Raw genomic sequence first — 27,569 nt, 5'->3', positions numbered from 1 at the left:
TTTTTTTTTTCTCTTTTAATACATTATCTGCCTTCTAATGCATAGCAAAATGAGACATATAGGGTGGGGTTTCAACTCTGCACACCGCTTTAATTTATCAGAACACACAATAAATGGCATTATTTTATTCTACTCTTTAACTGGTAACTAAAATTATGCAAGACAGATTCTTGATTGAGTTGCAGTCAGTGAGCTTACTCCTTTCAATATATTTAGTCCAGTTAGTCTAATATTTTAGGGGCATGAATTTTTTAAAGTTTTACAAAATGTCCTGCCTGGAAAAAAAAAAAATCTCCACGTATTTTAATAAGCAACTGTATCAAAGACAATGAAGAATAAAAAGAGTAGTTGTTACCAGATCCATGATGAAGCTGAGAGATCCCCGATTCCACAACACCAAGGGAGCAGGAAGGTAAGTTAGGGGAATATGAAAAAAAGAGTAAGGAAAAACCTTCAGGTCTAGAGGATGTGAAGAGTTCTTCAAGAAACACTTTTCCATTTCATGTGCCTCTAATCGTATACACAAAAGTTTAAAATATATGATTTCATCACTCCAAAACCAACAAAACCCTAATGTGTGGATGTTAGTTTAATCATTATTTTCCAGGGAATACAAAGGAAGCCAAAACTTCATCCTGAATAGCAAGGAGTATGACTGGTGGTAGTAAAGTATTTGCATATATCACTTTTCCCCAAAATATTTACATAATAAATATAAATTTCTCAGTGTTGACTGACCACAATGAAAAAATAAAGATCTGGAAACAGTGAGCAAGACAGTTGCATCATTTTCAATATTAATGGAAATTAATCAGCTATGTGCTGTTAGGGTTGTTCTATCCCTTCAGCTGTAGTCCTACACATCAAGATCCAGATGGCTCCAAAACCTGCTGGTGGTCTGTCAGTCACAGTGCCCCAGCTTCCCACTCCAGTCATGGCAATTTAAGAAATAAAAAATGTTTGGGTGCTTCTAATGTAGGGAATTGTTACTAAAAGGTCAAACAAATGTCTACCCTCTGACCAATCTCATGCAATCTACAACTTTTTTAAGGAAACCTGTTCTCTGAAGAACCACATGGTAAGTAAACACATTGCTTTCCTGGTAAGAAGCCTGCAAGTGTTGGTCACATCAGCTGGCCACATCTGACCAGCTAGAAAACCCCAAACCAACTTTTTTTCCCTCTTCTCCAGAGGTCACTAATACTCAAATGATGTGTCACATAAACAAATCGGTATTGCTGGTAAACGTGACAAGACGACTCATTAATTTTACTTTATAAAACTTTATGAGAACCTACTGAAAAAAGCAGCTGATATTTATATACATAAATAAATTTAACTGAAGTTCACTGAGGTCAACAGACACCCATCAATATTAAAAATTACTATTAAAAATATTAACTTTTTTCATGTTTTGCAACAAAATTAGAGAAAAGTGGAAGAAGTTTCTATCACCGAAAAACATAAGTAGGAAGAAATCTAAGAAAAATATTACCTTTAGATAAAATAAAAGGTAGTGTCTCAGGAGAACTGGTCAATTTTCTAAGCTAAAAGGTAAAGAAAGTGAAATATGTCCTCACTACCTTCCAGAATTAAGCACAAACTAAAGTGGCCTGCTGCCACTGAAGAATACTATACACTTTTTGGTTCTTGACATTTTTTTCTCCATTTTCTAGTTTTTTATCTTATAATACATGCAGTGATAGATATATACAGGGTATTTTCAGATATATATAAAGGATGTAAAAGTTATTCCCTTTTTCTTCAGATTTTTTTTTTTTTTTAAAGAAATGTCGTCTTATCAAAATGCAAATCTTACTTGGTCACTTCTGAAAAGTAGACTTCAGAATTACTGAAAAATAAACATTTAAAAATGTTTGACTATTTAATCCCTAGTATTGAAGTCTTGATGAGGATTAGAACAGGCACAGGCTACACAAGTGATAAGAAGTGGGGTGTGTTCTCAGCTTCCCTGAAGCTTAAATTCATTCTCCTCTCCTGTGTTTTAGCTGCTTATTCATTCTATTATTCTTTTATCAAGAGGAATAAGCTAGAATGCCAAAAGCATTAATGAAGTCACAGTGAAAACTTCCGTCTGTGCATGGTACACAGATTTAAGCTTCATTGTTGTGTTTCAGAGGCCGCCTCAAGAAACTATGACTGACAAGCCTTGTACCAAGCATGTACTGCCACTCAGTCATGGCTAACCTTCTCCTGGCAAAACCTGGCAAGTGATTTGATCTCCATCCACTGATCTCCACAGATAAAGTGGACACTAGACTGGAGATTCAGCCTCAGAAGACTACAGGTAATTTAACGACAATATTACAGGTAATTTAATGAAAAAGAGTAACACAGAGTAAGACAATATATATATTTGCTACTAATTGGGCAGAACCACAGCAGCTTACTTCTAGAGGAAGAAGCATCTTTCTTTTCTTGAACTTACAGAAAAGGGATTCATTTATGAGTAACAAGGTTTAGAAAATAATGGGTGCAGAGAAAATGAGATCAGAAAATTGAGTAATACCCAGAGATCAGTAAGAAAAATGCACTGACACTCTTCTGGTTACTTTTCCGTATCTTTCTTGCTTATACTGCCATTTGAGAGGATAACTCTTTTTCTCCAGGACTAAAATTTCAATTTATAACAGTGCGACCTGTAATACGTGAAATACTTTTAAACTGCAAAGGATCAGAAGCAGGGAAAAAACCCCTTAATTTCATATGTTCGCTTTTACATCTGGTAAGTGAAACAGCCCAGACACCAGCTGCTAATGACGCTCAGCCCTGCTTACACAGGCAATTTCCTCACAGCTCCTCACCTTCACAAACTCTGTTCTAAAGTCTGTCCATACTTTTTTGAAGTATGCTCCCTCCTCTTCCCTCCAGTTTTTCCTTTCATGCATCTGTTTGCTGCTGCTTGTTGGACCTGGCAGTGGAAGTGCTGAACAAGAGGAGCGGGTCCAGCCCTGCTGCTGACTCAGATCTGAGAGCTTGTGCTCATCAGATTTTGCCGCTGCATTCCAGATTTCGGTACCCGAAAAAATTCAGATACTTATCTAAACCAAACTTCCTGAGGGTGAATTATCCTTAGCACTAAGACACTTTGAGGGCCGATATGCGCTTGAGCAAGAGCTCATCAGCGTGCAGGAGACAGCATGCCAACTGCGCTTAAAGCAATACCTACCTTCAGAACTTCAGCTCAGTCCGAATGGGTAAATTACTGAGTTAATTGCCTCTGTATTCATATTTATTACATTCAAAAAAAGGATATGCAGATCTGAGGTCAAATCATTATGCTGTTCCACTAAAAACTTGGTTTAGGCAAATGGACTTCACAAAACTTCTTTTGTAATGTAAAATGGAACCTTCAGTGCATAAATTTTTGGAGTTACTTTGATGTTAGGTTTATTGATATTATGTCATTACTAAGCTGTTTAGCGTTTGAGGCTCCTAATAGCTATGACGGCTTGTTAACAATACCCTGAAATCACAGGGAAGTCTCTTCTTTCCCTTTGGTTTGGAAAGGGAAACCAAAAATTCTAAATGTGTTTATTTTCACGTTTTATATTTGCACGTAGCATCTGCTTCCTTTAACGTGAAAATTTTATGATCACAAAGCTTTTGCCTCAATTTGTTCAGCTTTACTACTTGGGCAGCCATATTATTATCACAACACTATGAGACCGCATTACCTTAGCATTGTTTAAAGAAAAGTCCCAAGATGAAGTATTTCTTCATATTCACTTTATTCTTAAAGCAATAAGAAGACTGATACTGCAATTACTATAAAAAGAAATAATTACAAAAATTATGGTGGTAATAACCTACTGTACCTTAAATTGTTTCCTCTTTGGAGTTGGGAGATTATTGTTTTTCTACTTTCAATTTTGAAAAGTCTCCCACACAGCTCAGCAAAACAGATTTCTCAAAAGAAAGCTTTCACTGGCTTGTCATTTGATTTGGGGAGACAGAATATAGCAGATTCTGCCAGACAAACTGCTCAAAACCCCACCTGACTTCTGAAAGCTCATCTTTACACTTTTTTAATAGTAAGTTCCAGTGAACCACTGCTGGACCATCTGCACAATTGAGTGAAGAGCAGTGGTAGGCAAAGCAACAGATTTTTCTACCCAGCAAACAATCTTTGTTTAACAGAGATCAAAGCAGTCCCAGAACTCTTCCATGTATATGCAATGCAGTGAGTATCATCTCAAGAAATTACATCGGTCAGGAAGGACACACACACACATTTTACAGATGGATTATTTAAACTCCTAGAAATTGTACAATATTAGGCACCTAAACTCTGTCTTCCTTCCTTATGAAAAACAAGTAACTAAGTCCAACAAAAATTGTCATCTGTGTTGCAAATAAAGTTAAGTAAGAGGATGGGGGATTACAAGGTAATGTCAATTCTATTTGCTCTCTGCTTACCATAAAGTACATAAAGAATTTGTGGGTTTTGTCCCATTTGACCTTCTAAATGGATGAAATCCATTACATCTTGTCAGAGGCTTGGTAAGGAACACAGAGTGAGAGGTGAATCCAGTAATGAAATTTATTGAAAGGTTTCATGGTAATTTAAAATCAGTGATGGATTTACCACAGCAGAATCAAGAGCAAAGGAATGGGATAACATAAACCAAGAACTTACGTACTTTCCCTCGAGGGTGGAGAATTAGCATTAGACAGAATAAAATGTTAAAAATCATGAGATACAAAAGTCTTAGGATCATATGAAGTAGTTAACAGGATTCAAAGAGTTAGTTGAAATATGAAAAGAAAAACATCCCCATCAAACCCACGAACGGGTCTGTAAGGCTTTCAAGACGTTAAAAGCCTGTCTTAGCCAGGAGGTAGTTCTTACAAAACTCGTGGCATGCAGGGAAGTTGTTTCTCCTCTGGCAAACTCACTTTAAAGCAATGTTTGTAAACATCTTAGGGAAGGGGGACAGAAAATTATAGTGGGTTTCAGAAACATTTACAAGTGTTTTGCAGACATGAAACTGCAGTTAAGGAGATCAGTTTCGCTTGCCGGGTGAAGGACATTTAATCAGTATGCCAGGTCAGTGACAACCAGTACTGATTTAAGAGTGCTAAACTAAATGGCACACGGCCTTCTTCAGCGTTATGGAGGAGAAAGTTATGTAAACTGCACAGTGATTGTCTCATGCACATCCCTTCATTCAGAACAGATAATGTACCGAGTTATTAAAAGTTGCAAAAGCAGTGGCGGACAAACCTTTACAAATCCCCCTTTTGCAGACTCTTACTTCACGGACATGACACGCTGACGCCAGAAAAAGTTCTGGACAATATATGCGCTGAGGTTATCTCGGAGAGATCAGTCACCCGAGACCAGTTTTACCTGGGCTTCTGCTGACAACATTGCCACCTTCCGCAGCCGGCGGGAAGGGCAGGGCTGCGGGCGCTGCCGGCGGCGGCGGGAGGCACCGAGCCCGCGCCGGGCCCTGCCGCCCAAGGCCCGGGCCCGCCTTCCTCCGCCCCGGGAATGCCTACGGAAACGCTCTTTAGGAGAGCGTTTTCCCACCACTCCCCTGTGTAAAATGATTCCTCTTGGATTCAAAGAGAAACGTGCCCTTCTATAATGTTCACAACGCTACCTGAAACGTTCCCACCCCGCGAGGTTTGGGCCCGGCCTGTACCCAGCTGCGGAACTGTTCAATTGGGTCTTGGGTGCCAGCGCCAGACCACACTGTAAACCATATTGCTCAACAACTCTAACTTCAAATATTTTATTTTCAAAGCAAAAGGTTTGATTGATTCCAGGTACAGCACAGTCCCAAGAATAACTGGTCTGGTAGAACCGAGGGAGAATGAGCACAGCACATAAAAGCGAAAATACAATAAAGGGAAAGCATTCTTCACCGCATAGTAAAATAAAGATAGTATTGAATCCATCACCAATGTGACTGCTCCTGTCACTTCCAAAATAGCTTAGGAATCTGAGGAAAGCCAAAGCAGAAGGTAAGGAGAGGACAGTACCGCTCTCTCAGTGCCCAGACTTGAGGACCTCTCATTCCAGACTCCGATTAGAATCATGCCCAGTTCCAGTTAAGAGCAATAACAAACCAGATATGCTGCTCTGACTTCTACATTTTTGTAATGTAGGATTTACACATGCAAATATAAGCATTATATATATGTTTTAACACCTGATGAGGTTATATGGTAAGGCTGGCATTTTCCTCTGAATTGTCCACAATATATCTATAACTAATAAAGCAGTAGCATTATGATAGAAGTTAAATAAACAAACTACAACTAATATATTAGCTAATGAAACATAGTAATATTAACTAAGAAGTTTATTAACTAATAAATTTAGTCCACATTCTTGATGGAAAATAGTGCTACCTAGACATCAAAGTACTTCAACACAGCTGATAATGTGGGATAGGAAATTACTTCTCAGGAAAAGCTTAAAAAAAAAATAAATCAACACTACAACCAAGTAATACCTATATTAATTTAGAAAACGGGTGTTGTGAGTTTAATCTAAACAGACATAGAGGGTCTTTACATGTAAAAGATTACGTGTTTCCAAAGCTCAGACCTCTTCCATGAAGGCAATCTTGTTTGCACAAGAACAAGTTTTGTGATCACAGGTAAGGATCCTGACTAATTAATAACTGGAAGACTCTGGAAGAGAAAACTTCTGTATGTACTGTAATCCAAAAATTAAATAGATATAAAGATTGCCTTCCCCCCCATCCCCCAAAAAAGGTGTCATTTATATTTAGGTTGTGGAAATAATTTCCCCCACCTTGTTTTCTCCTCTAAACTGAGCTGCTGCTAAGGGTAATTCCAGGGCAACCAGTAAACCTTATGGGATTTTCATTCATTCCTGAGCAGCAGTCCTCAAAAGTCAGGAAATTACAGCTGTATCTCAAGTGACCAGCCACCAAAGGCAATTCTCAAGACTTAGGCAGACTGTTGTAGAAGTTCATAATGTGGTATGTTGATGTTTGCTTTTAAAATGGGTTTGGTTGTGAGTATAGCTAGCAAATGGCAGCAAGATTGGAAACTGAACTCCTGGAGACAAGCATCTCCCAGCAAAATTAAACAATCACCTCATGCACAACTTCTCAAACCACAAGCCATAAGTGTCAGCCAAAAGGAGGCTGGAAAAAGACAAAGAAAACACTGGGCAGCTTATTTATTTCTGTGTGACAGATGGAAGGCAAGAAATATTTGAGAAGATAATAAAGAACTATCCTATTCTATATAAAAATTTTCAAATAATCTGAAGAACAACTATTATATACCTATACTGTAAATCTAGGCTCCTTTAAACTGACAAATGTTGCAAGTTCCAGCAACAGTCCATATCAATAAAATTTATCTCTTCCTCAATCTGTACATTCATGATGCATAAAATAGTACCAGCCCTATTAAATTAATATTTATGACAAGCTCAGGGAACCAGAAGACAAGCAATACTTGCTAAGGCACAAATGCAATGTACAAGTATCACATAGTTGCATTGCCCATATTTCTCAAAAATCACTGGGAGGAGTGATTTGTTTCCGGTAAATACAAAAGGCAGACATGCTGTGCCATGCTGGGAAGACAAATAAAAACACAAATAAAATCAATGCAATTTATAGTTTTATATTGAATCTGAAGTGTTTTCAACTTCAGTGCTTCCAGTGTGTTGTAGCATGCAGAATTCTAGTAGATACTCTGCCAGGTTTTTTTCAGAGTAGTTAAGTTACAATCTACAATGTCTGTTCCAACAATACTTCAGAGACAACAAAAGGGGGTCTTTCTTCACAGCCTCAGTTCAAATTACAAGTATTAGCTGAAGGTGCTGACAGACTTTGAGTTTGCATTAGCATATGTGCTGTGAACAGCAGCAGCTTCAAGGTGGACATAAGTCCTCTCTTCTACACCAGAAAAGATCCATGGAGATTGACTATAGACAATGATTCCCAGGAAGACTATGCAAAGCCCATCGTGATGATGTGCTGTACAACAAATACGCACCACATATTAAAAAAATAAAAATCCAAGACTTAAGAAAGGGGGAGATAAAGAACCATCAAAATCGGAAACATCTACAGGCTTCTTAACTTTTATCAAGGAGAGAGACAACAGATATAATTTCTGGAGTCCAAAGAGGTTAAAGAGAAGAAAAAACCCAAAACACACACCAAAAACCTCCTTTCCCACATACTGCCAAGTATGATTTTTTTTTGAGCCACATCAGTGATTTGGCTTTCAAAACACACAGTGAATCCCTCAGAGGTAAAATTAATGGTTATACACCATTTCTAATGTCATGGATACCATTCTGATACTTCTGCTGGGAGAAACTCAGTCTGCCAGAAGGCCGTACTGAGACAGTAACAAGAGGAGTACTTTTTCAGGACATCTCAGGAAGCTGTCAAAGGAACCTACCACTCAGGGAGAAGTAATACATTGCAATCTGCATGGTTAATGTTGACTCAGAAGACTGGTAGGAAGAGAAGCTTCATCAAACACACAAAAGACTGCACTGAATGTTTCACAGCTGAACTGCTTTATATACCAAAGTATGTTCTTGCTGCCAAAAATACATAAAACCACGGGTACTTTTTCCGTGAGGTTTTACTGAAAGGAAAGCAATCTGCCTGGCAGAAGTAACAGCAAAATTTGTTCCCCTCCTTCCCCCTGTGCCTCCACCCCCCAGGATAGCAGAGATGTTTTAAATACTGCATTTTGGGTAGCAACATTCCAAATTTTTCAAATATTTGAAAGCAACATTCCCTTTTTGAAATACTTGGGGTTTAATTATTATTTCTGCTAGGAGTCTAGTAATTAACGTTTGCTTAGCTACACTTAAATATATGACGTTCAAGGAGGAGTCTGAGAAGCATTACCTTCATGTTGAAGGGACTCGCCAGACATGACAATTTGGTAAACTCACACTATCCATCTCTTTGCCCGTAGAAAATTGCATAAGGACACAAACATGCTTAGCGTGAAAACCCACTGTGGTATTAAATATCCAGCATATTCAAAGTCCAACGTAACTGCATACAGAACTGCATGTAAAAATTTTACTGTAACTACACACCTCCCGTGACAGTAGCAAATCACACCTGCTAAAGAGAATGGCACTTGACTTTAAAAATTCTTTCTCCAATATGAGTTATGGAAATACATTTATTTCACAAATTGGAAGTGCTGAACAGCAATATAACAAGAAGAAATCATCATTTTCCAAAATGTAAATTTTAAAAAAAGTTTAGCTGATTACTGATAATCTTAAACATTTAACCAAACCCATTCAACACAGTCAAAACTTGCTCTTTAGTGGTTAAACTACTGCAGGAATTTTGGCACATAGTCTTTTTACAAATTAAGTATTGTTTTACACGTCCCCAAATGTGTTAGTCATAAGCATTAGCAGAGGAATACAAATCACAACTTTTTAATAACCCTGCAGTAATTCTGAACTTGTTCATCTGAACTTATTTAGCTTGTTTTTCCTTCATGACTGGATAAAACAGACTGCAGGATTTTATGCAGTGCCAGGTCTTGGCTCCATCAGTTGCTCATTAAACAAGATCTGGAATTTAGCATTGGATTGAACGCACATGGGAACTCATGTGAAGCTGCTCGTATATCATTGATAGCTCTGTTGCTAACACAGAGTTTATCCAAGACCGTACATTTTTCGTTGACTTGAACAAAGCTGTTCGCCATCCTCTGTTTTTGACGTCAGTGGACAACTACCCACTAACAGTATCTGTCACTACAAAATGCTTGGAATTTCCTCACTTATAAAAGCTGGAAAGTTTCAAGTACAGACCTTTCATTTAAAAAAAAAAAAAAAAAAATAGATTTTCAGGATGAGAATATTTTGTGATTATTAGGATGGGACATTTTCATTTTCACTGAATATTTTTCCCAACAACTTAAGAACTCAAACATAAACAGCAGCACTGAACATAAGGAATGGATGTTTAAAACCATAATTTTCTTCTTCTGTTCCTAAAACCCAGGGACTCAAATGTATGCTAATTCCTCAACACATAAGCATCACAGTGAGGTGATTAAGATTTTTCCCATTAACTGGACACTCCAATCATTCCAGTAGGATCAATGTTGGACAGTATCTAGTATTTAAGAAAAATGTAGAAAACCACCCCTCTGTCATAAAACACGCTATTTATATTCATTGCCTATTTTCTACACTTCCTTTATTCTTACAAGTGAAACAGCCTTTATTGAAGAAAGTTATCCTGGTGGAGGCTCCCTCCACAGCACAGAATTACCTCCTGAGACCCACACACAGTGCTGTTAGGCAAGCTCCACGCAGGCTGCCTGGATAGCCCTCGCTGCTCATGTGAGCCAGGAGCATAACAAATGACTGCATGTACCCAATTCAGACATCCATCCGGACAGGGAGATGTATTCTGCCCCCGCTGGAGGTTTCTGTGCTGACAACAGGGCATTTCAACCTTGATCCAAAAACATACCACTCACTTCTGAACCCTCTGATTTGGCTGAAAGCAAACAAACATATCAACAAAACCCAGCACTTCATTGGTACAATACAGTGGAAAGTCCCCCTTTTCAGCATGTCAAGATACCATCAGCTATTAGTGTAGAGACAGTCATTCATGTTTAAAAATCCAGTTTTAATCTTCTACAGAACTCTAGATTTACTATCTTGAAGCTTCTATCTTCCCCAAATGTGTTTCCATTCTTTTCTCCATGGAAAACCCCTTTCATAGAGAGCAGTTCTTTCATCTTTATTTTTCAGGGTACTAATAATTTATGTATGACATTCATATAATGCATCTATCTATGCCATAGTTATAAAAATAAACAAGTCTCACATGTATATCTCTCACATATATCTCATATGTAAAAGCATGATCATGTTACAATGTTTATTAGACATAGCCCATATCCGAAATACCAGGCATCTGTTGCTTCAAATGGTTGTGACAAATCACAGAAATGGCATATATGACTTATTCTCGTCTTGTAATCAAAGCTTTGTAATTCTGTATTTTTCCATTTATGTCATCCACCTATGAAGGAACGTAATTATTCATTGATTTGATTACTAAGAAATGGTGTTATTTTCATTTTCTACATGCAAGGTGAACAAACACAAATACTACTAATGGCTTAATCTCTCTAGTTCTAGAGACAAAATAGATATACCTGAGCAGCTCTACAGATACAACTTTCTCCCTTTATATGACAGGATGGACAAAAAAATCAAATTTATTTTTAAAAATAGAATGAGTAAAATCCTAAGGACCACTCTGTCAAAATGGATAAAGCAACAGAAATCTTGAAAAAAATATATTAAAAGCTTGTTCGAGACAACTTTCAGGTCACAAAAAGTGTATGTATTCCTACTCTCAAAAGACTCTTTTGAAGTGATCACACTAGGAAAGGTATATCCTAACACTTGCAAGAAACCTGTGGCTGCTTCTGCTTCTTCTAAAAGGGCCTTCAATTTTCACAACTGCATGATCTCTGAGAAGCCATTCCAAGCAGATATGATCTGATCTTTGGCTCCAAGGCCATTCCCATATGTACTTTAGAAACAGTGCCCACACTGGCTTTACAGCTCTGAAGTTTTGTAGAATTTTATCTTCCGAGTGAGCCTCGTCCCTCTTATCAGGGTTCTCCCACTCTGCTATTGTAACATCTTCAAAGAAAGAATGTAAAGGCAGAACTAACATCTTTCCGATGGGAGAGATCTGCCTTTTGTATGTGTATGTATATATTTAGAGATTATTAGATTTCATCCAAGGAAGATGGTGAACATGGATCAGTTTTGTCCAACTGATCAATCAAGCATTCAAAGAACCTGCCTCTCTGTGGAGTAAGTAGAGAAACTGAATTTATGCAAGGTGTTCCATACTGTCTTTAATTTGTATTTGTATTTTGCTTTTATGGAATGACAACATTTTAAAGGATATATATACTTTCCTTCTTACAAAGAGCAGCAGGTCATTTCTGCTTTTCATTAATAAATGAAGCCCAAGATCCTACTTTCACATGATCTTTCTTGTGATAGGGAAGTGTTCTGTAACAATGTTCCCAAATGCTTCCCTTGACTGGTGAGAGCAACAGTGATAAAAAGTCTCTATCTTCATCAGGTGGAAGGCAAAGCCTCTTTAACACCAGTCACACTAGTTCAAAACACCTATTTCATGTTAGCTGCCTGTGTTGGTACTGTTAATGCTCACCAAGATTATGCAATGTAAGACAGTATATTAAGACAATGCAAAAATCACAGTAACATACCCATTTATCATAAGTCCTGTTGTTGAGTCAGCAAAACAGCCTACAGCATATCCAGGATAATTCTAAAGTAGAATACCTAAGTCCAAAAACATAGACTGCTTCCTGTATATAAACTTGCCCAGAGCTTGCTTGCATGTTTCTACAGCAACTTCCATCACTGGCCCACCTTAAACAACTTGAGATACAAGGTTTCATCACCGTACATCAGCTGATCTGAAGCAATGTTTTGTATGAGCTCTTTGTGGCAATAAATAATTCAAACTCTTCTAAACCCCATTCATTGAGGAGAGACTGAATCTAGTGTAATGCAAGTCGAAATGAGAAGTCCACATTAAACACTTTCACCAGGCACTGGAACACTTTCAAAGCTGAGTAATTATGATTCCCTGTGGTTTCATAGGTTAAGAGAAACTGAAGAACAACTTTGAAGTTGCTTGTTGATGTCACAGAGTTAAGTGTTTTATATACTTGCAATATTGAGTTCCTAAAATAAACTTTTTTTTTTTTTTCCCTACAGCACAGAGAAGTTGCATAGGGAATAGTGGCTATCCAGCCAAGGATCCTGTCTTCTGCAGTGCAGACAACCTATGTTTACAGGCAATGTAAGAACATAACACGAAGTGATTTTGTCCCTTTCATACCATCCCAGCCCTCCAGTCAGCAGCAGCATGCAAACCTTCTGAACTAGAGGTTTCATACCAGACCGTCACATTCAGCAGGTGTGGATCAATCTCTGAACCTGTCCAAATCAAACATGATTTGTGGTTTATGTTAATATTGCCAACAACTGTATTAATATCAACCTGCTTCTAATATTTTAACTTCAGAAATACATGAAAAACATTTCGTTGTTAAATTTAATGACAAGGAAAAGCAGTCTGGTCTGCACCATTTTTTTTCAGGTTAATTTATCTTGTATATTGAACAGTAGGCATATCTATGAGCAGGAGGCAGGAGTATCTGAAGGAAGCTTATCTATCCTCAAGCCTTGCTGCCAGCAGAAAAATGAGTCCTGAAGTCTCTAAAAATAGCAACTCTTACGACTTTCTCTGTTAGATATGGTAAATTATTTTACAGTTAAACAAAAAAACCACCCACCAACAACCTAGGTATTGAGGCCATAAAATCACCACAGGTAGAATCACGAAGCCTTTGTTCCCATTCTCTCACATCTTTGCAGTATCAAGCAGTTTTCATTTTTCGCTGGATATGTATTTCTTCGAAGTGAATAAAGTCTTAGTAATCGATTTAATTGCACTCAGTAATATGCTCTTCCAGGTGTTTAAAACACTTAATGATTCAGATTCCATTTGTAAAAATTATGAGGTGTTCATTTAAAATCTTCATCCAAGAAATTGCTTGGGTACTGCAAAGACAACCAAAGGCAAGCCTATGCAGGCAGGGGCAGGCAGAGCTGAGTTCTTTTGCCTGTAGTGTTCCCAGCTGGCCAGAAACAAACCAGTTCCAGCTCAAAACATGCAACCATTTTCATGTGATGTGTCCAAGTTAATAGTCTTTATTTAGATACAACACTGCAATAATACTTCTATGGAGACTCAAGATTGGAGCAGGCTCCCATCAGACAGCTCAGAGGCCAGGCAGCTGAGCTCCTTCCTCCACCAGACATGCTGGTTTGAAAATGTTTATCGGCCTACTAGGATTGCTTTCCCTATAGCAAGCAACAATTCTCAGATTAAATCCCTTTCATTTAAGGCTGTATATATTTACTGTAAGACACTAGACCCGAAGAAATCCATATCCAGTTATAAAGAAATCGGGCCTCAGTCCTGCAAATTCTTACTCTGACACAAAGCTCCTCTGAAAGTTAGTGGGACCACTCTTCATGAACAATGTCCAGGTTGATAAGATTCTTATCTTCTGTCAACATTTTATTTTTAAAATTAAATTGCTTTTACTCTAGTGCTGAAATATCATGGGATTCTGTATGCAAAGAAATACCAACAAATATATCAACAAATCTCTAAACACTGCTTCCCAAAGTATTTATGATAGTTGACTGCCAGAGATGTTTCACATACTAAGCTGTGCACTGAGTTCACGATACGCACAAATACAGTTATGAAAGCAAAGTCTAATTTTACAGAGGCTCCAAAAATGATGCATTCAAATTTCATTCATGAATAGTCACATAAAGAAGCCAGCAGTTTCTACGTCTGCACCTACTCGCTCAGCTGCCTGGTCAGCAAGCAAAAAGCAAAATCAGAACATAATTCTGGGGCGTTATTTTAAAGATAGCAGGAAATTCTACTCTCAGGATGTTACTTTAGAGCAGCAGAAGCAGTCCATTTATAAATCAGCACATCTCATCCCATTCTGCCTTACCATACAAGTATCTCAAAATAGAGTATGACAATGCACAGTTGCTGAGTGTCCCCAGTACACACAGGTCAGTCAAGGATTGTCTCCCCTTGCATCTACTTCTTCTTTTGTTCCCTTTTGCTTATGACTGGTCATATCAATAAGATATGTAAATATGCTTATTTCACCATGTCAGGATTACATTTTAGTTAATTCATTTCTTATACTAGTCACACATTTGAATCTACAGGAAAGCATTTTAACACAAACGGTATTTGTTTTTAACAACAGAAGTATAAATCCAATGCAGTGTGACAGAAACTACATTGCAGCACTCAGAGATCTCATGTAAGAGTTTAACAGAATAGAAGCTTGGAAACGTGACAGAGGAAACTTCCATTAAGTGTACAAGTCCAATTTCCAATTAATGTAAACTAAAAGTGCCAAATAATAATCTAAACCAAAAACTCCCCTCACCCTCCCCACTCCCTGCCTCCAGTAGATTTAGCTTAATAGTATCCAACCCAACTTTCTTTTGACTTTTGGTTGAGTAAACAGAGACAACTGACATTAACATATTTCCAAAACAATAGAAAATAGGACTAGAGATGAGATATAATGCAGTTTTGCCACTACTGACTAATGTAATTATACAGTGCCTTGAGACCCTCATAGGTGAGGATAACTCTGACAACACAGATATATCCCCTGCCCAAACACAGTAGTTTTATGAAATAAATTTTTGCTTACATGAAAAACACATCCTACTAAAAAAAACCCACAAGCAATAAAAAATGCTATTTCTGGGAAGACAAGACAGCTGTGATTTTTTTTCTCAAGAAATCTCAGTTTACGTATATATAGGAATGAGTTTTAAGTCCAGAACATCTTAGCATTTAAACAAACAAGAAGACTACACTAGTACAGTTACAGATGCTTGTAGTCTGGAAAGGATCATAACGGTGCAGAGTTACATCTTCCCAAAGCAGACATGGAATAAGCTGAAGCTGTCTGGGACTTACACATGCTAAACATACTGACAGGAACGGTTCAGGAAAAGAAAAAATGATAAAAAAAAAAAAAAGCTGAATCGTCCCTTAACTGAAACAGTTTTGTTTTGTTGGAAAAAAAAATCTTTCTGTAGGTTAAGGTCTATATAGAAAGATACAGCAGCATAAATGCAATGCTTCACGGCTTAAAAACAACAGAGGAAACCTGAAGAGAAAAATGGAACTAAGATGGAAGTTTTCAGGAGCGAGAAACAAGAAGAAAACAGAGGGAAACAAAAGCAAATGTAAAGCATGAAAAGAAGCTTGTTGAAGGAAAAGGTAAACAAGAACAAACAGTACGTTAGGGGTGGAAGAAAAAAAAAAAAAAAGCAGTGACATTTCATACCAGACTAAGACTTAATTAATATTCAACTGCATTTCCCTTAGCTACCGATGTATTTACATCTGAACTATCAATAGTTGTATCTGTAGTCATAATAAACCACAGATTAAGTATCTTCCCTTAATTTTTGAATCACCTCCAAAAAGAGTTAAACAACATTTTAAAAGGGAAAGAAATTACAAATTAGGGAACCCAAAAAAGATTTGCAGCTATCAGTGAAGATAAAAAACAGATATGGACCTTTGCACAACAGGAAACAGTATTTTGCAAAAGGATATGGTCAAACACTATAGACAGGACTCTACTGCAGCTGGAGCCTTAAACTCAGGTAACGAATGCTGAAATACAGAAGAAGTATTTCCTCTTTTATAATTTGGGTGGAGAAGAGTGAAAAGAGGAGTAATACTCCCACTTCAAATTCTCTTGAGTTTTTATGAAGAGTAGACTTTCCAATCTACAGCTACCAACAACAAGCTGCTTTACGAGAAATATCATCGATTTATGCTACCCCTTAAAATCAGGAAAGTAATCCAATTCAGAAAAAAAATCACAAATGTAGACCAAACATTTTGAAGAATTCCAGAAAGGGTTGCGCTGAAGAGGGATTTATGGAACTGAAAACACTGACAGCAGCAGCAATGTGGAACTACCAAAAAGGTGTTTACCAATTCCTTAAGAATAGTGTGAATCTCTCGTTTCTTTTTTTCCCCTCCATTTTTTTAGCTGCATGTTGTTTTTGCTGAATGCTGAACATTAAACCCATACTCTCAGCAACAGATGAGCATTCCTGAACTACTTTGCTACCAGAATGTATGCGCTTTATTGGCCTTATCATTGATAAGACATTGCTCAGGCTTTTCTATTGCTCTGAACATGAAAATATTAAGTGAAAACTGAAGCCCTGAGCAACACTAGCAGCATTATGATACACATTTAGTTGTTATCTGAGCTATCTTCAAGGTATCTGTCAAAGTCTCTCCAGTTGCCAGACACAGATGACCACAAGAGAGCCCTGCTCCGTGCCCTCCCCCCTGCAAGGTCTTTCCTACAACAACACAGCCAGCATTCTACCAAACCCGCTACGGCAAGCGCAGCCAGTTCTCCCTACTCACCATGGAGGGTAGATGTGGATGACATCCTGTGGCCTGCTCTTCAGGTGAGCTGCTGTTTCTCTTGCAAACAAGACTTTGAGTATTGGTTCTCCTGCACTGATGATGGTGTCCTCCGATGAAAGAGTAGCAGGAGACTGCTCCAGTTGCTGGCAGATGGCAATTTGTATTGTACACTCCTCAAATATTTCCAGGATCTTCACAATTAGGACACCAGATTTATCTGGAAAGTAAATTAAAATGAAAAATAAAAATGCAGTCTGGAGGAGGAGAAAGAAATGCTGGCATTCTGAAGATGTGCAATCCCTCTGCAGGTATGTCCAACCGTGAAAAATCTACATGTGAGTAGAATATATTGCCCCACTAAAAGACATTTTAAGGTTTTCTGGTAATTTTTCTTTTCTTTACAGATACTATTAACTGTGGAGACAAAAGCCCACCTGCACTTCTTCAAACACCAATGAAATCACAAACTGCTTACAAGAAGCCCTCTCCCACCACATTTGAACTTTTTAATCTTGCAACTCATTCACTTTGTTCAGTCTTTTTTTAAATTACATATGGCCCAAAATAAATTTATTTTAAACCAGAATAATCACAGTGTGTTAAAAGTGAATCTGTGTTTGCCCTCCCTAACCTTTCTCACAGCAACAGTTGTCAGGGACCAAGTCAGAAGAGCACGTTAGGTACAAAGCATCTAAAACCTGGTGATTCACATTTAGAGGCAAATGTGGAGAAAGAAGGAGTAAGATGCATTGCCTGAAAACAATTATTGCGAAACCGATAACCCATTGTATCAGTAGACAATCAGGATACAGAAGGCTGTCTTGTTTTAGAGCAACATGAACAGATACCAGCTCCTCCACAGTTCGATTCTAAGCACTTTTGTCTGTGCTGAACAAGAAGAAACTTTGCACTGAAATTAAATTACTTCTACATCCCTTTGCAGCTGACACCAGTGCAACAGCTACTCTGACAGACCTGCACCTGTAATGTAAGATTATGTAAGATTTCCTCACTTTTTCAACTAACCCTACTCAGATTTGTGCTCTAGTTACTGAGGGGAGAATTGTTAGCTACCTGCCAAATGCTGCAAGTTGGTAGTGGGGAAAGACAGGGTGCCATAGGACAGAGGCAGCAGAGCCCCAGTTCTGCCCATTTTGATTTACAAGTTCTGTTGGGAAAAACATAGCATCCCAAGAAAAACAGCTGATATAAATTATTGTCTTCCCACAGCAAAGAAGCAGCAGTGGAGGAACTGTGAACGTGATACTGGGACTTAATGGCAGAGCTGTACTAGTTATTTGTTTGTTTATTTTAAGGCTCATTTCACAATTGTGAATGCCCTTCCTTTGGAAAATAAGTCAAAATATTTTAGTTTCAGTTTATGAGAAACTTCAAAAAAAATTAACCCAACCCTCAAGAAACCCAAACCAAAGAAACTGGGCCCTAAAACCTTTCAGGTTTATTAAATAAAGTTAAATTCTACCAAAAAAAAAAAAATTGTCCCTGTTTTGTATTCCTCAGTCTTTATTACATTTTATACTGAAACTGAAATAAAGTAATTTTGAAATATGAAACTGAAATGTTCTCAAAACCACTTTTATGTGAACCAAATTTTCATCACATGCAAAATGCTTCTGCAAAGTGTTCTGTTTCTCATGAAATCCAGCAGGATAAAGGGTTCCACCAGAAAGTGCCCCAAATGATGTACATAAGCCATTTCTATCCAAGCCATCACAGCTTGACCTCCTTTTTTAGATCTGAGAAGCAAAAGTAGGAGAACCGATCCTTTCTGCCAAGTCCCTTGAGATTGGCTGAGGAAGAGAGATGGTTGTCACCGCTGTTACTCCTCACCACTGCCACCTTCTCAGGGAAAGCTGTAACATCAGTGTCACTCCAAATACTCACTGCACTGTGTTAAGGCCTGTTTATATGCAAACTTACTACTAAGTGTGAGCATGGACTAGTTTTCTATGCCTAAAGGCAAGGACTTATAATATTCACACTTGAGTTCTGTTTTGCCTGACTAGCTGCAGTTGTGGTCCTCTGCAACCCCAAGTCATGTGGCATGCATAAACAAATTATCCTAACCACAAAAATTCTCAGCCTTCAAAGTAACTGAGCATTTACCTCTCCCCTCCAGACATACTGCACAATTTGCATTTTCACCCACTAAAAAACAAGTAAAATATCAACCTCAGCTTTGAAACACACCAACTATTTGTTTAAAAAAAAAAAGTATTAAGACAGCTCGTAAGACTGTTCATCACTTCCAAACTTCACATTTCTTACATGCAGAATTTTATGACAATTCTTACTGGTCAGCTGTGTATATGTTACTCAGCTGATAAAGCAGGTTGAAGACAGTGAATGACAACCCAATAACATTTTTCTTTTAAATACCTCTGACTATAAAACAGTTTAAAATACTGGATAAATCAAGAACTGTATCTATATGAAAGCTTCTAATAGACATTGGAGGAAAACACCATACCAGGGTACCAGTCTCTTGCAAGCCAGTCTTAAAGTTGGCACAAACACTGGGAGCTGATACTAAATGAAGCTGAATGCTTCTACATTAAAAGCAGCACCATTTCAACAACTAGCCAAGTCTCACACTTGGCACACATGTACATTCTACAGAACCACAATCTATTTGTTTATTTAGATGCACAGAGATAGTTTAATTTAATTACTCAGAAATTGTTATTACTGCCACTAATAGAATGCTCTCTTGAACAACATGGCAAAACACTTCAGATTCCTGGCATGTGATGAAATACTGAAGTTCAGAACATAGCTTCTTTTTAAATTCATTTGGCTCTTGTATTGTTATGTCAATCAAAAATAAATCAAACATATGTGGCTTCAAGAATCTGTGGGTGAGGAGATGGGCTGGATCACAGCAATTTCTATGGTTTCCAGAGTTTACTTGTTTGCTCATCTGTGTGAAAAGCTTACTTTTAAGTTTTTGCAATGTTCTCTTTCACCTTGGGTAATTCACAGAAGTTCTCCCTTGCTGAAGTCCTCGTTCACTATATTCCACTTGCAAAGCAGAATTACATCCCAAGAAATTCAAACCTGCAGATGTTCAGGTTTCATGGCAATACCCAGTAACCTTAAACAAGAATACCTTACAATAATATGTATTTTAAAAGGTGCAAATAATAACTGTGCTGCAGTCCTGCCCGTTCCTACAATGTGTATTCATTCATTTCCCATTTTACTGTCTAGAGCACTTATAAATATTTCTTCAGTGTTAGTTTTTAACAAAATCAGTGAGCTAATCCAGCTAATTGCAAAGCTACCAAAGCACATGGGTAGATACTAGGGAGAGGAAAGAAAAAGTGATGGAAAGAAGAGAGGTAGGACAGGAAGGGACCAAGGGAGGATGGTTCTTTTCAGTGACAGCCCAACCAGGGTGAATTAAGCCAGTTTCAAACACTGTCCAGTTATTTCTTTTCCCCTATGGTGCGCAGGCTGTGCTGTCCCTGAGACACTCCTTCAGCACACAGGAAGGACAGGCAAGATGAAGTCACTGAACAGATATGGGTTGTTCAAGCTGTGAAGTCCACAGGCACATTTGATACCATAAGCAGTACATCTATTCTACAACTCTCTACCAGACTCTCATCTTTTTTGAGCCTCAGCATCACAGTGGATAGACATCACACTATGGTAATGAAAACATGGGTCAGAGCATGCCTAGTGTTATCTTTCAACCACCAATTCTAGGGATAACACTATACAATGGAGGGACCCTGAGAAAGAGAGGAGTAAGGACTGCAGGTACCTATGGAATGCTTGTTTCAAAAAACTTCAGTTTACTTACTTGAAGGTAACCTTTATTCTCCTACTGAAAGACAAGTCCACATGCTCACTCACAGAAAGTGACCATACTGCTGTCTGGATGCGTTCAAAAATCTTCTACTCAAACAGCAATTTGAGGACTGCCTAACAAAGCTCCCCTTTGGTGCCAGATGTCTCTGCAACAGTGCAATGTTTGAGGGAGATAAAGATGGAAACCCACGTAGCTGCCTAATCGGTGTCAGACATAGGTACATTTCTCAGCAAAGCCCTGGGCACTCTGAGCCTGGGTTTCAGAGGGCTGCTGCAACTCAGCATGCCCTAGCATGGACAGCTGCTCTTTCCAGGACCTCTCCATAGTCTTCATAGTCTTCATACATAATCAGCTGCAAAGTCAGTGAAATCATCACTGACACAGACTCAAGGATCATTTGAAAGATCTGGCCCCATGAATGTAAACAGAGAATTTATTCATCCCAGGGGCATGAAGTAGAAATTCAATCCCTGATAAACAAGGCTTGAGGTGCAAGGAAGAAAGACACTGATAAATCTCACTGAGAGTGAATTTTGAAGAGGCATTTGGGATGTATAATATGACTCCTCTGAAGACCACCATTTAAAAGGAAGGTAAATCAGCCACCAGGGCCTGTAATGTTCCCTCATTTCTAACATAATTTTCTGTAAGAAAAACCTTCACAAAGACATGCAGCAACATGCTGGCTACTAGTGATTCAAAATGTTGGTCACCGAAGGGCCACAGTACAAGAAAAATCAGATACCAGTGATGAGCTGGCTTAGTCTTCACCCATAAAGGTCACATCTGCCCTTTGCAGGCAGTTTGGTAAGTGCTAACCCACTGGAAGACAACAGACAAAAGTCACTGCTAGATGGACTGTGATCAAACAAATTAATTCCTCCAGACCTCACAAAAGGTCCAGAATGAGTGAAGCCAGCAGGAAAGACTGACTGGTGGGAAGAACAAGTAATTTAAGCAGTGAAGTTTCTCTGGTGAAGACTCTCTGTGATTGACAAGAACTTCCCTCACCTCTCGGTCAAGAAACAAGAAGCTCTAACAAAAGCCACCCAGCAGCCCTTCCATGAGGCAACTGGATGGACAGATTTAGCACCACTCTATCAGCATACACAGGAGCCACATCTTCAGTCTCCTGATAGATAGATAGATAGATAGATAGATAGATAGATAGATAGATAGATAGAGAAATGCTGATCCAAACTTAGGCAAATGGGACATTAACCTCTTGCTGCTACTGTTAGCAGAACCTTTGAAATCACAGGAAAGGTCTTTTTGGCAACAGCAATAATGGAACAAACCTGGCAAAGATCATGGGTATAATTTCCAAAAAAGCCTGATGCTTCACAATCGTGTGATCAAAACAGGTCTATATTGTGTGAATGGGTTCAGAAAAATAAACGGTAAATTCTTGGTAGAAAAAAAAAAAAAAATTAGAACTACTAAGATGACAGACATTAGTTCTGGTTCAGAAAGTCCCCAAGTCAGAGATCTTTGGGAGATTGTTGGGAGAATACTTTGAGGAAATATCATCAAGTGTTAGCTCTGTTATAATTTTTCCTAGTCATTTTGCTAGCTCTTGTCACTGTCAAAACCAGGATCTTAAGGTAGAGGAACTTTTGGTTTAACCACCTAGTTGTTAATTATTTAATTCCAGGAAACCTCTGAAATGTCAATCTCTCACCCCAATTTGCAACCCAGACATGAAGTAGCTCAATGAATCCACAAAGATATTTCAAGTGTGTGGGAGATGAAGCAGCACATTTCACACTGAATGCATCAGTTTCCCTGGTTAGCTCCTTTAATTTCTGTTTACTATTTAGTACATTGGGTGATACTGCCCTTCAGTCATATACCATATCATATGCCACGACATCAAAACATGTTTTGACACAGTTCTTTGCAGATATTCTGCATTACTCTGCATTCCAGGGTGGTTTAAAAAAAGTAAAAATAAGTTCCCCGTTCATTTGGGCATCACAAGCCCCGAGATCTTGAGCCTTCTGAAAACTTCAGCATGACTCTACAGCCTCTGGCAGAGTGAAGGCCCTTAATCTTCAGACCTAATAAAGTGGCTTCACAGCAGATGCATATATTTATGTCACATCACCACTAAATGTACATGGTCATGGATGATGCACTGGCCATGCAAAAGGCAGCCTAGGAGGGAGGCTAAGAGGAAAGCCAGTCTGGTTTGACTCTTAACCAAAAAGCAGTTTGGAGAGAAGAGGAAAAACACCGAGGAGCGCAATTTTAAAGAAAAAGTGTTCAGACATTCTGGATTCATTGCCTGAAATACAACTCTAGAGTTTGTTTTAACTATGTAACTATCAATAAGGAAGACAAATTAGGAGAAAAATACAGAAATCATGATCTCTTGAGAACTGCATATTTTAGGCTTCTCTTGCTACACAGTGACAGAAAACTGAACACACTGTAGGGAGAGGATCCATGGGATGATGTATGGAGATGCATCAGATGTTCACATCAGCAAGACTACATGCAGTTTCATCTCACTCAAATGAATTTTGCTAAAATGTTACTGTTCAAGTGTTCCATAAGAGCACCTATAGCCTTGAACAGAAAGCTCTCAAAGGGAACAAACTCTCTTTGGAGTCAGTTGATAGAATTCCAGCAGCAGAGCAGTCCCTATGAAACCTACAGGGTGAGGAAAAGTGCTTCAGGACAAAAAACGGGTGTGCAACACTTCCCAATCCCCGAAGAGGAAGCTGGGGCAGAGAGTAATTTACCACATTCTGCATGATTTGAATGGTTTGAATGGATCACCAGTGTACCTCCATGCAAATCAGATCAGCAGAATCTACCACATCATTAACAAGAGCAAACCAAAGGCAGGCTGGCTCCATGACAGTGAGTATTCCCACACTGTCATTTTTCAATTTTCCATTCGAATTTTAAAATCTTGCAACATTGAGGGAATACATCTCACCCACAGGGCTGAAGGACATGATACACCCATCTGAATGTAACTAAATGTGACAATCATACACGACACAAAGTAGAAATAAATTTTCATTTAAAGGCCACAGTACCAGTACAGAAAACAGTGAACTACAAGCACACAGAACAGATCTTACAAACATAGCAGAAAACTGGACTTTAGTAAAATGCCAAGCAGTGTACAGCTCTGCTCCACTTAAACATTCTGAAAAAAAACCCCCAAACTCATATGCAAGCATAAAGAATAGCAGAGTGGAAATTATTATTATTGTGATAGTAAGAAGTCTCAGTAATAAAGAACACACACACCTACCAGTGTACAATATACATGTAGACTATCATACAAAGCAAGTATGACAAAATAACAGAAAAACTGCTCAGCTACAAGACATACCCCATATGTGACACTGAAGACAAACCAAGAAAGCCGAGCAAGAGGTAAGAGTACTTTAAGACCTTCCTTTCAAATCAATAAAAAATAAAAAAGATACTTAATGCAAGTAGAGCTTTCTGAAAAAACAAGACAAACTCATAGGAAAACCCAAGGGATTGGGAAGAAGATGAGGTTGCTTGAGTCACATTAATCTTTGGAAAACTGCTAACAAATATTTGTTTTGTGCAAAGGCAGTCAGGACAACCTGTATTTGTTCTTCCCAGCTAAACAGTCACAATGCACAGTCCTTGATCTTAATGATATCTGAATGATATGGGAGAAGGGCAGATGTTTTTAAGAAAAACAAATTGCTGTTACTTTTACTTAAAGAGCTATCAGACAAATCTTATATATGAACTGCAGTTTAGAAGTGAATTTGTACTGTACTTGACAGTTGAATTTTTAAAGAACATGGCTAAAAAGTTAAATTATACTTTTACTTAACCTGCAAATTCTTTAGAAATATGAACTACAAGAAATATAGGTGTTACGCTCAAGTCATATTTCTGCTAATCCTAGCTAAAAGCTTTTATAAAATAACATTCCCATGAAAAGTACAAAGAATCTTGGGCAATTAATGTTGGGAAAAGTACTTACTGCACTAAGAAAGTCAATTTATGTGTTTGGTTCTGATGGATGGATCAGATACACATCATCAAAGTATGAAGTAAAAAGAAAACCCTGGTTTATGCCTTGTTTGATAAAGCAAAGTAGCAACACACTTCCAAATTTGTCTCCCTCCGTTTTGATTTTTTTTTTCCTCAAAGGCATTATTTCATCCCAACATCATTTAACTTATAAGTGTCTAACATGGGTTCCAAAACTGCAGTTGCTAGACAACCTCCTGGGACAGTACTTACTATCTGCAGTGGAAGAATAGCCAAGCCTACATTTTCTGGTTCAGGCCACAAAGTTTTACTTTAATTCTCAAGTGTAAAATGTCAAATTACAGGCATAAATCAAAAGAAAAACATGCTTTTGATTGGCATCCCATTATTGTTCTTTCTCCTCCCTCACATAAAAGTCTGCAGGCCAGACATAAAAAAACTCAGCAAGCAGGTAGATTCCAAGCAGACCCTTGCAATCTAAAGTCAACCTTGAAAAACAGGTGGAGATTCCAACGTTTTCACAGCTTGTACAAAATTATCTGGTTGCTATTCTGATCTATACATGTTGTTGTTCTTCTGGGCTGCTAAATTCTGAAGCCATTCAAAAGATTTTTCTCAAAAGCACACCAAATTTTGCAGACACATTGCCTTCTTGACACATCTACATTCACTTTTAAAAGACTGCTGAATTTGTCTGTGCTATAAACATTATGCATTCTTTATAAGAACATATATGTAAGCTGCTTACAGTGACTGTCCATGCCTTTATTCTCATTCGAAAACAAAAACAATAAAAAGAATTCTTGTTTGAAAAATACAAGTTTACATTTGATTTTTTCCTTCCCAATGCTGTAACAATTTCAAACAGTTGGCCAGGAAAAAAAAAAAAGACAAACCTAAATTTGGCCACTTGCCATGTCTCAATTTATAGTATTAACCCTTAAGTAATAAAACAAACTATCAGGAACTAAGAAAATAAGCAACAACTAGCAAAGCTCAAACTTTCCTGTTTTTAGAAGGATTTTGCATGGTAAAAGGAAACTCTCTTAAGGACTACCCTTGTTTTGATCATCTACAGATAAATTTTTGTGCAAGTGTCATGACATTCAAGCTGCTAAAATCCTTTCTTCCTATCACCTTAACTAGTCACTGAAACTGAAGCAGGGGAGTGACTGTTTATGTCCTCTTCTGTAAATCTTTCAGCTTTCCTGAAAATGTGGGCTTGTGTGAAGGCCTGTCCTCACCTCCAGGGCTTCACCCTCCTTCTCTCGTGTGTGTCCCACTTGACTCAACAAACTGAAGTACTGTTGCCCCTTGAAGGTCACTTCCCCCTGAGAGGAAGGAGCAGTTTGGAAGGAAACATCAAAGGTTTGGGTTTATTATCAATTTATACTCAAATTAAATTGTAATCCAATCCCAAATCTTAATCTCAGGCCAACAAGTACCAAATTCTTATATTACAAATGCTAGAGGGTAATATGCTTCTGCATTTCAGGTAAAGAACTGCTTTGATGATAACTGCAAAGAAAAGGAAAACAATAGCAAATAAAATGTAAAGTAAAATTTCAGAAGTTACATAAGGAATCTACATGAGTTTTTTTCAAATATTGTTAGTGTCCTCTCCTATAGACAGGAAAGTTGTCAGAATCTAACTCAGAAAAGCACTATTTTTTCTTCCACATCATGCAATCCTCATATAACCAGCAGATGTTGACAGGAAAAAGGTTTGGGGTTTTGTTCTGTTCCCCCCCCCAACTGTCCAGATCTCCTCTTTACTCAAACAGGAAACTTCACAGGGAAGTTGCAGTACTGCATATCGAAAAAAAAGCTTGAAAATAGTGAAGCCCTTGCATATATTACTCTCAATTCATCAGCATGACTAATCAGAGGCTTGCTGTTATGTGGACTGCACACCTTTCAGCATCCCTTTTACATCTTGTGAAGAAAATATTTCTGAATTTGTGGCAAAGAGCCTGACATCAATCTCCGTTAGAATGAAACCACAGCAACCAACACTGTGTGGCATGGGCAAGCTTTGGTCTTCTCTCCTTTCAGGCCTCTGTCTGATACAGTTAGCTTGATTACAGAAATGGAATTACCAATCACCTTGCAAAAAACCATATCCTTAGTGAGTGCCTATCCCAACACAGTGACAGGCTGCCAAATGCAATTTTGACCCAAAATTGTCAAAATGGAGAAAACACAAATATTTTTTCTACTCTACAGAGTGAATCAGCCAAAAGTGAGACCCCCATGCACAGTATAAAAATCAGAAAGTGCGTGCTGAAAGGAGGCGCTCTTTTCTGAGTAGTGATTCATCTCTGTGACCAAGAGACAGCCAAACCACAATGGTTACTTACAGAAAGGGGTCGGGGAAGCAAACAGAAAGGAATTTTTTTAAAATAAAGCCAAAAGAAGGGGTTTTTTGATAGCATGGACATTGCTACAACATAAAAGTAAACAACAGCAAAACAAAGACCTAAAATACTGTAATATGAAATGCCCAATGGGGGTAACAGCCTGCACTTCTGGAAATGTTTTTCCTTAAATCTCAAATGGAAGGAGGACTTCAAACTGATTTTACTTTAATTTACCCCCCTTTGCCTTAGTAATGA

At 38.1% G+C, this 27,569-nt stretch overlaps 1 protein-coding gene across 5 annotated transcripts in view; it reads right to left on the bottom strand.

Annotated features, from left to right (window-relative positions):
• SPIDR (scaffold protein involved in DNA repair) overlaps window positions 1-27,569 on the bottom strand; it is a 197,012-nt gene that overhangs the window by 106,681 nt on the left and 62,762 nt on the right. For all 5 annotated transcript variants that reach the window (XM_026843074.1, XM_026843075.1, XM_026843073.1 and 2 more), the window contains one exon: window positions 17,115-17,334. In XM_026843074.1, coding sequence (XP_026698875.1) covers window positions 17,115-17,334 — 220 coding nt within the window. The remainder of the gene's footprint in view (window positions 1-17,114; window positions 17,335-27,569) is intronic.

Source organism: Athene cunicularia (genome assembly GCF_003259725.1).
Source record: "Athene cunicularia isolate RWA chromosome 2 unlocalized genomic scaffold, athCun1 chr2_part1, whole genome shotgun sequence".
NCBI classification, from domain to species: Eukaryota; Metazoa; Chordata; class Aves; order Strigiformes; family Strigidae; genus Athene; species Athene cunicularia.
Note: the sequence above shows the minus strand (reverse complement) of the source record. Positions and strands in the feature narration are given on the sequence as shown.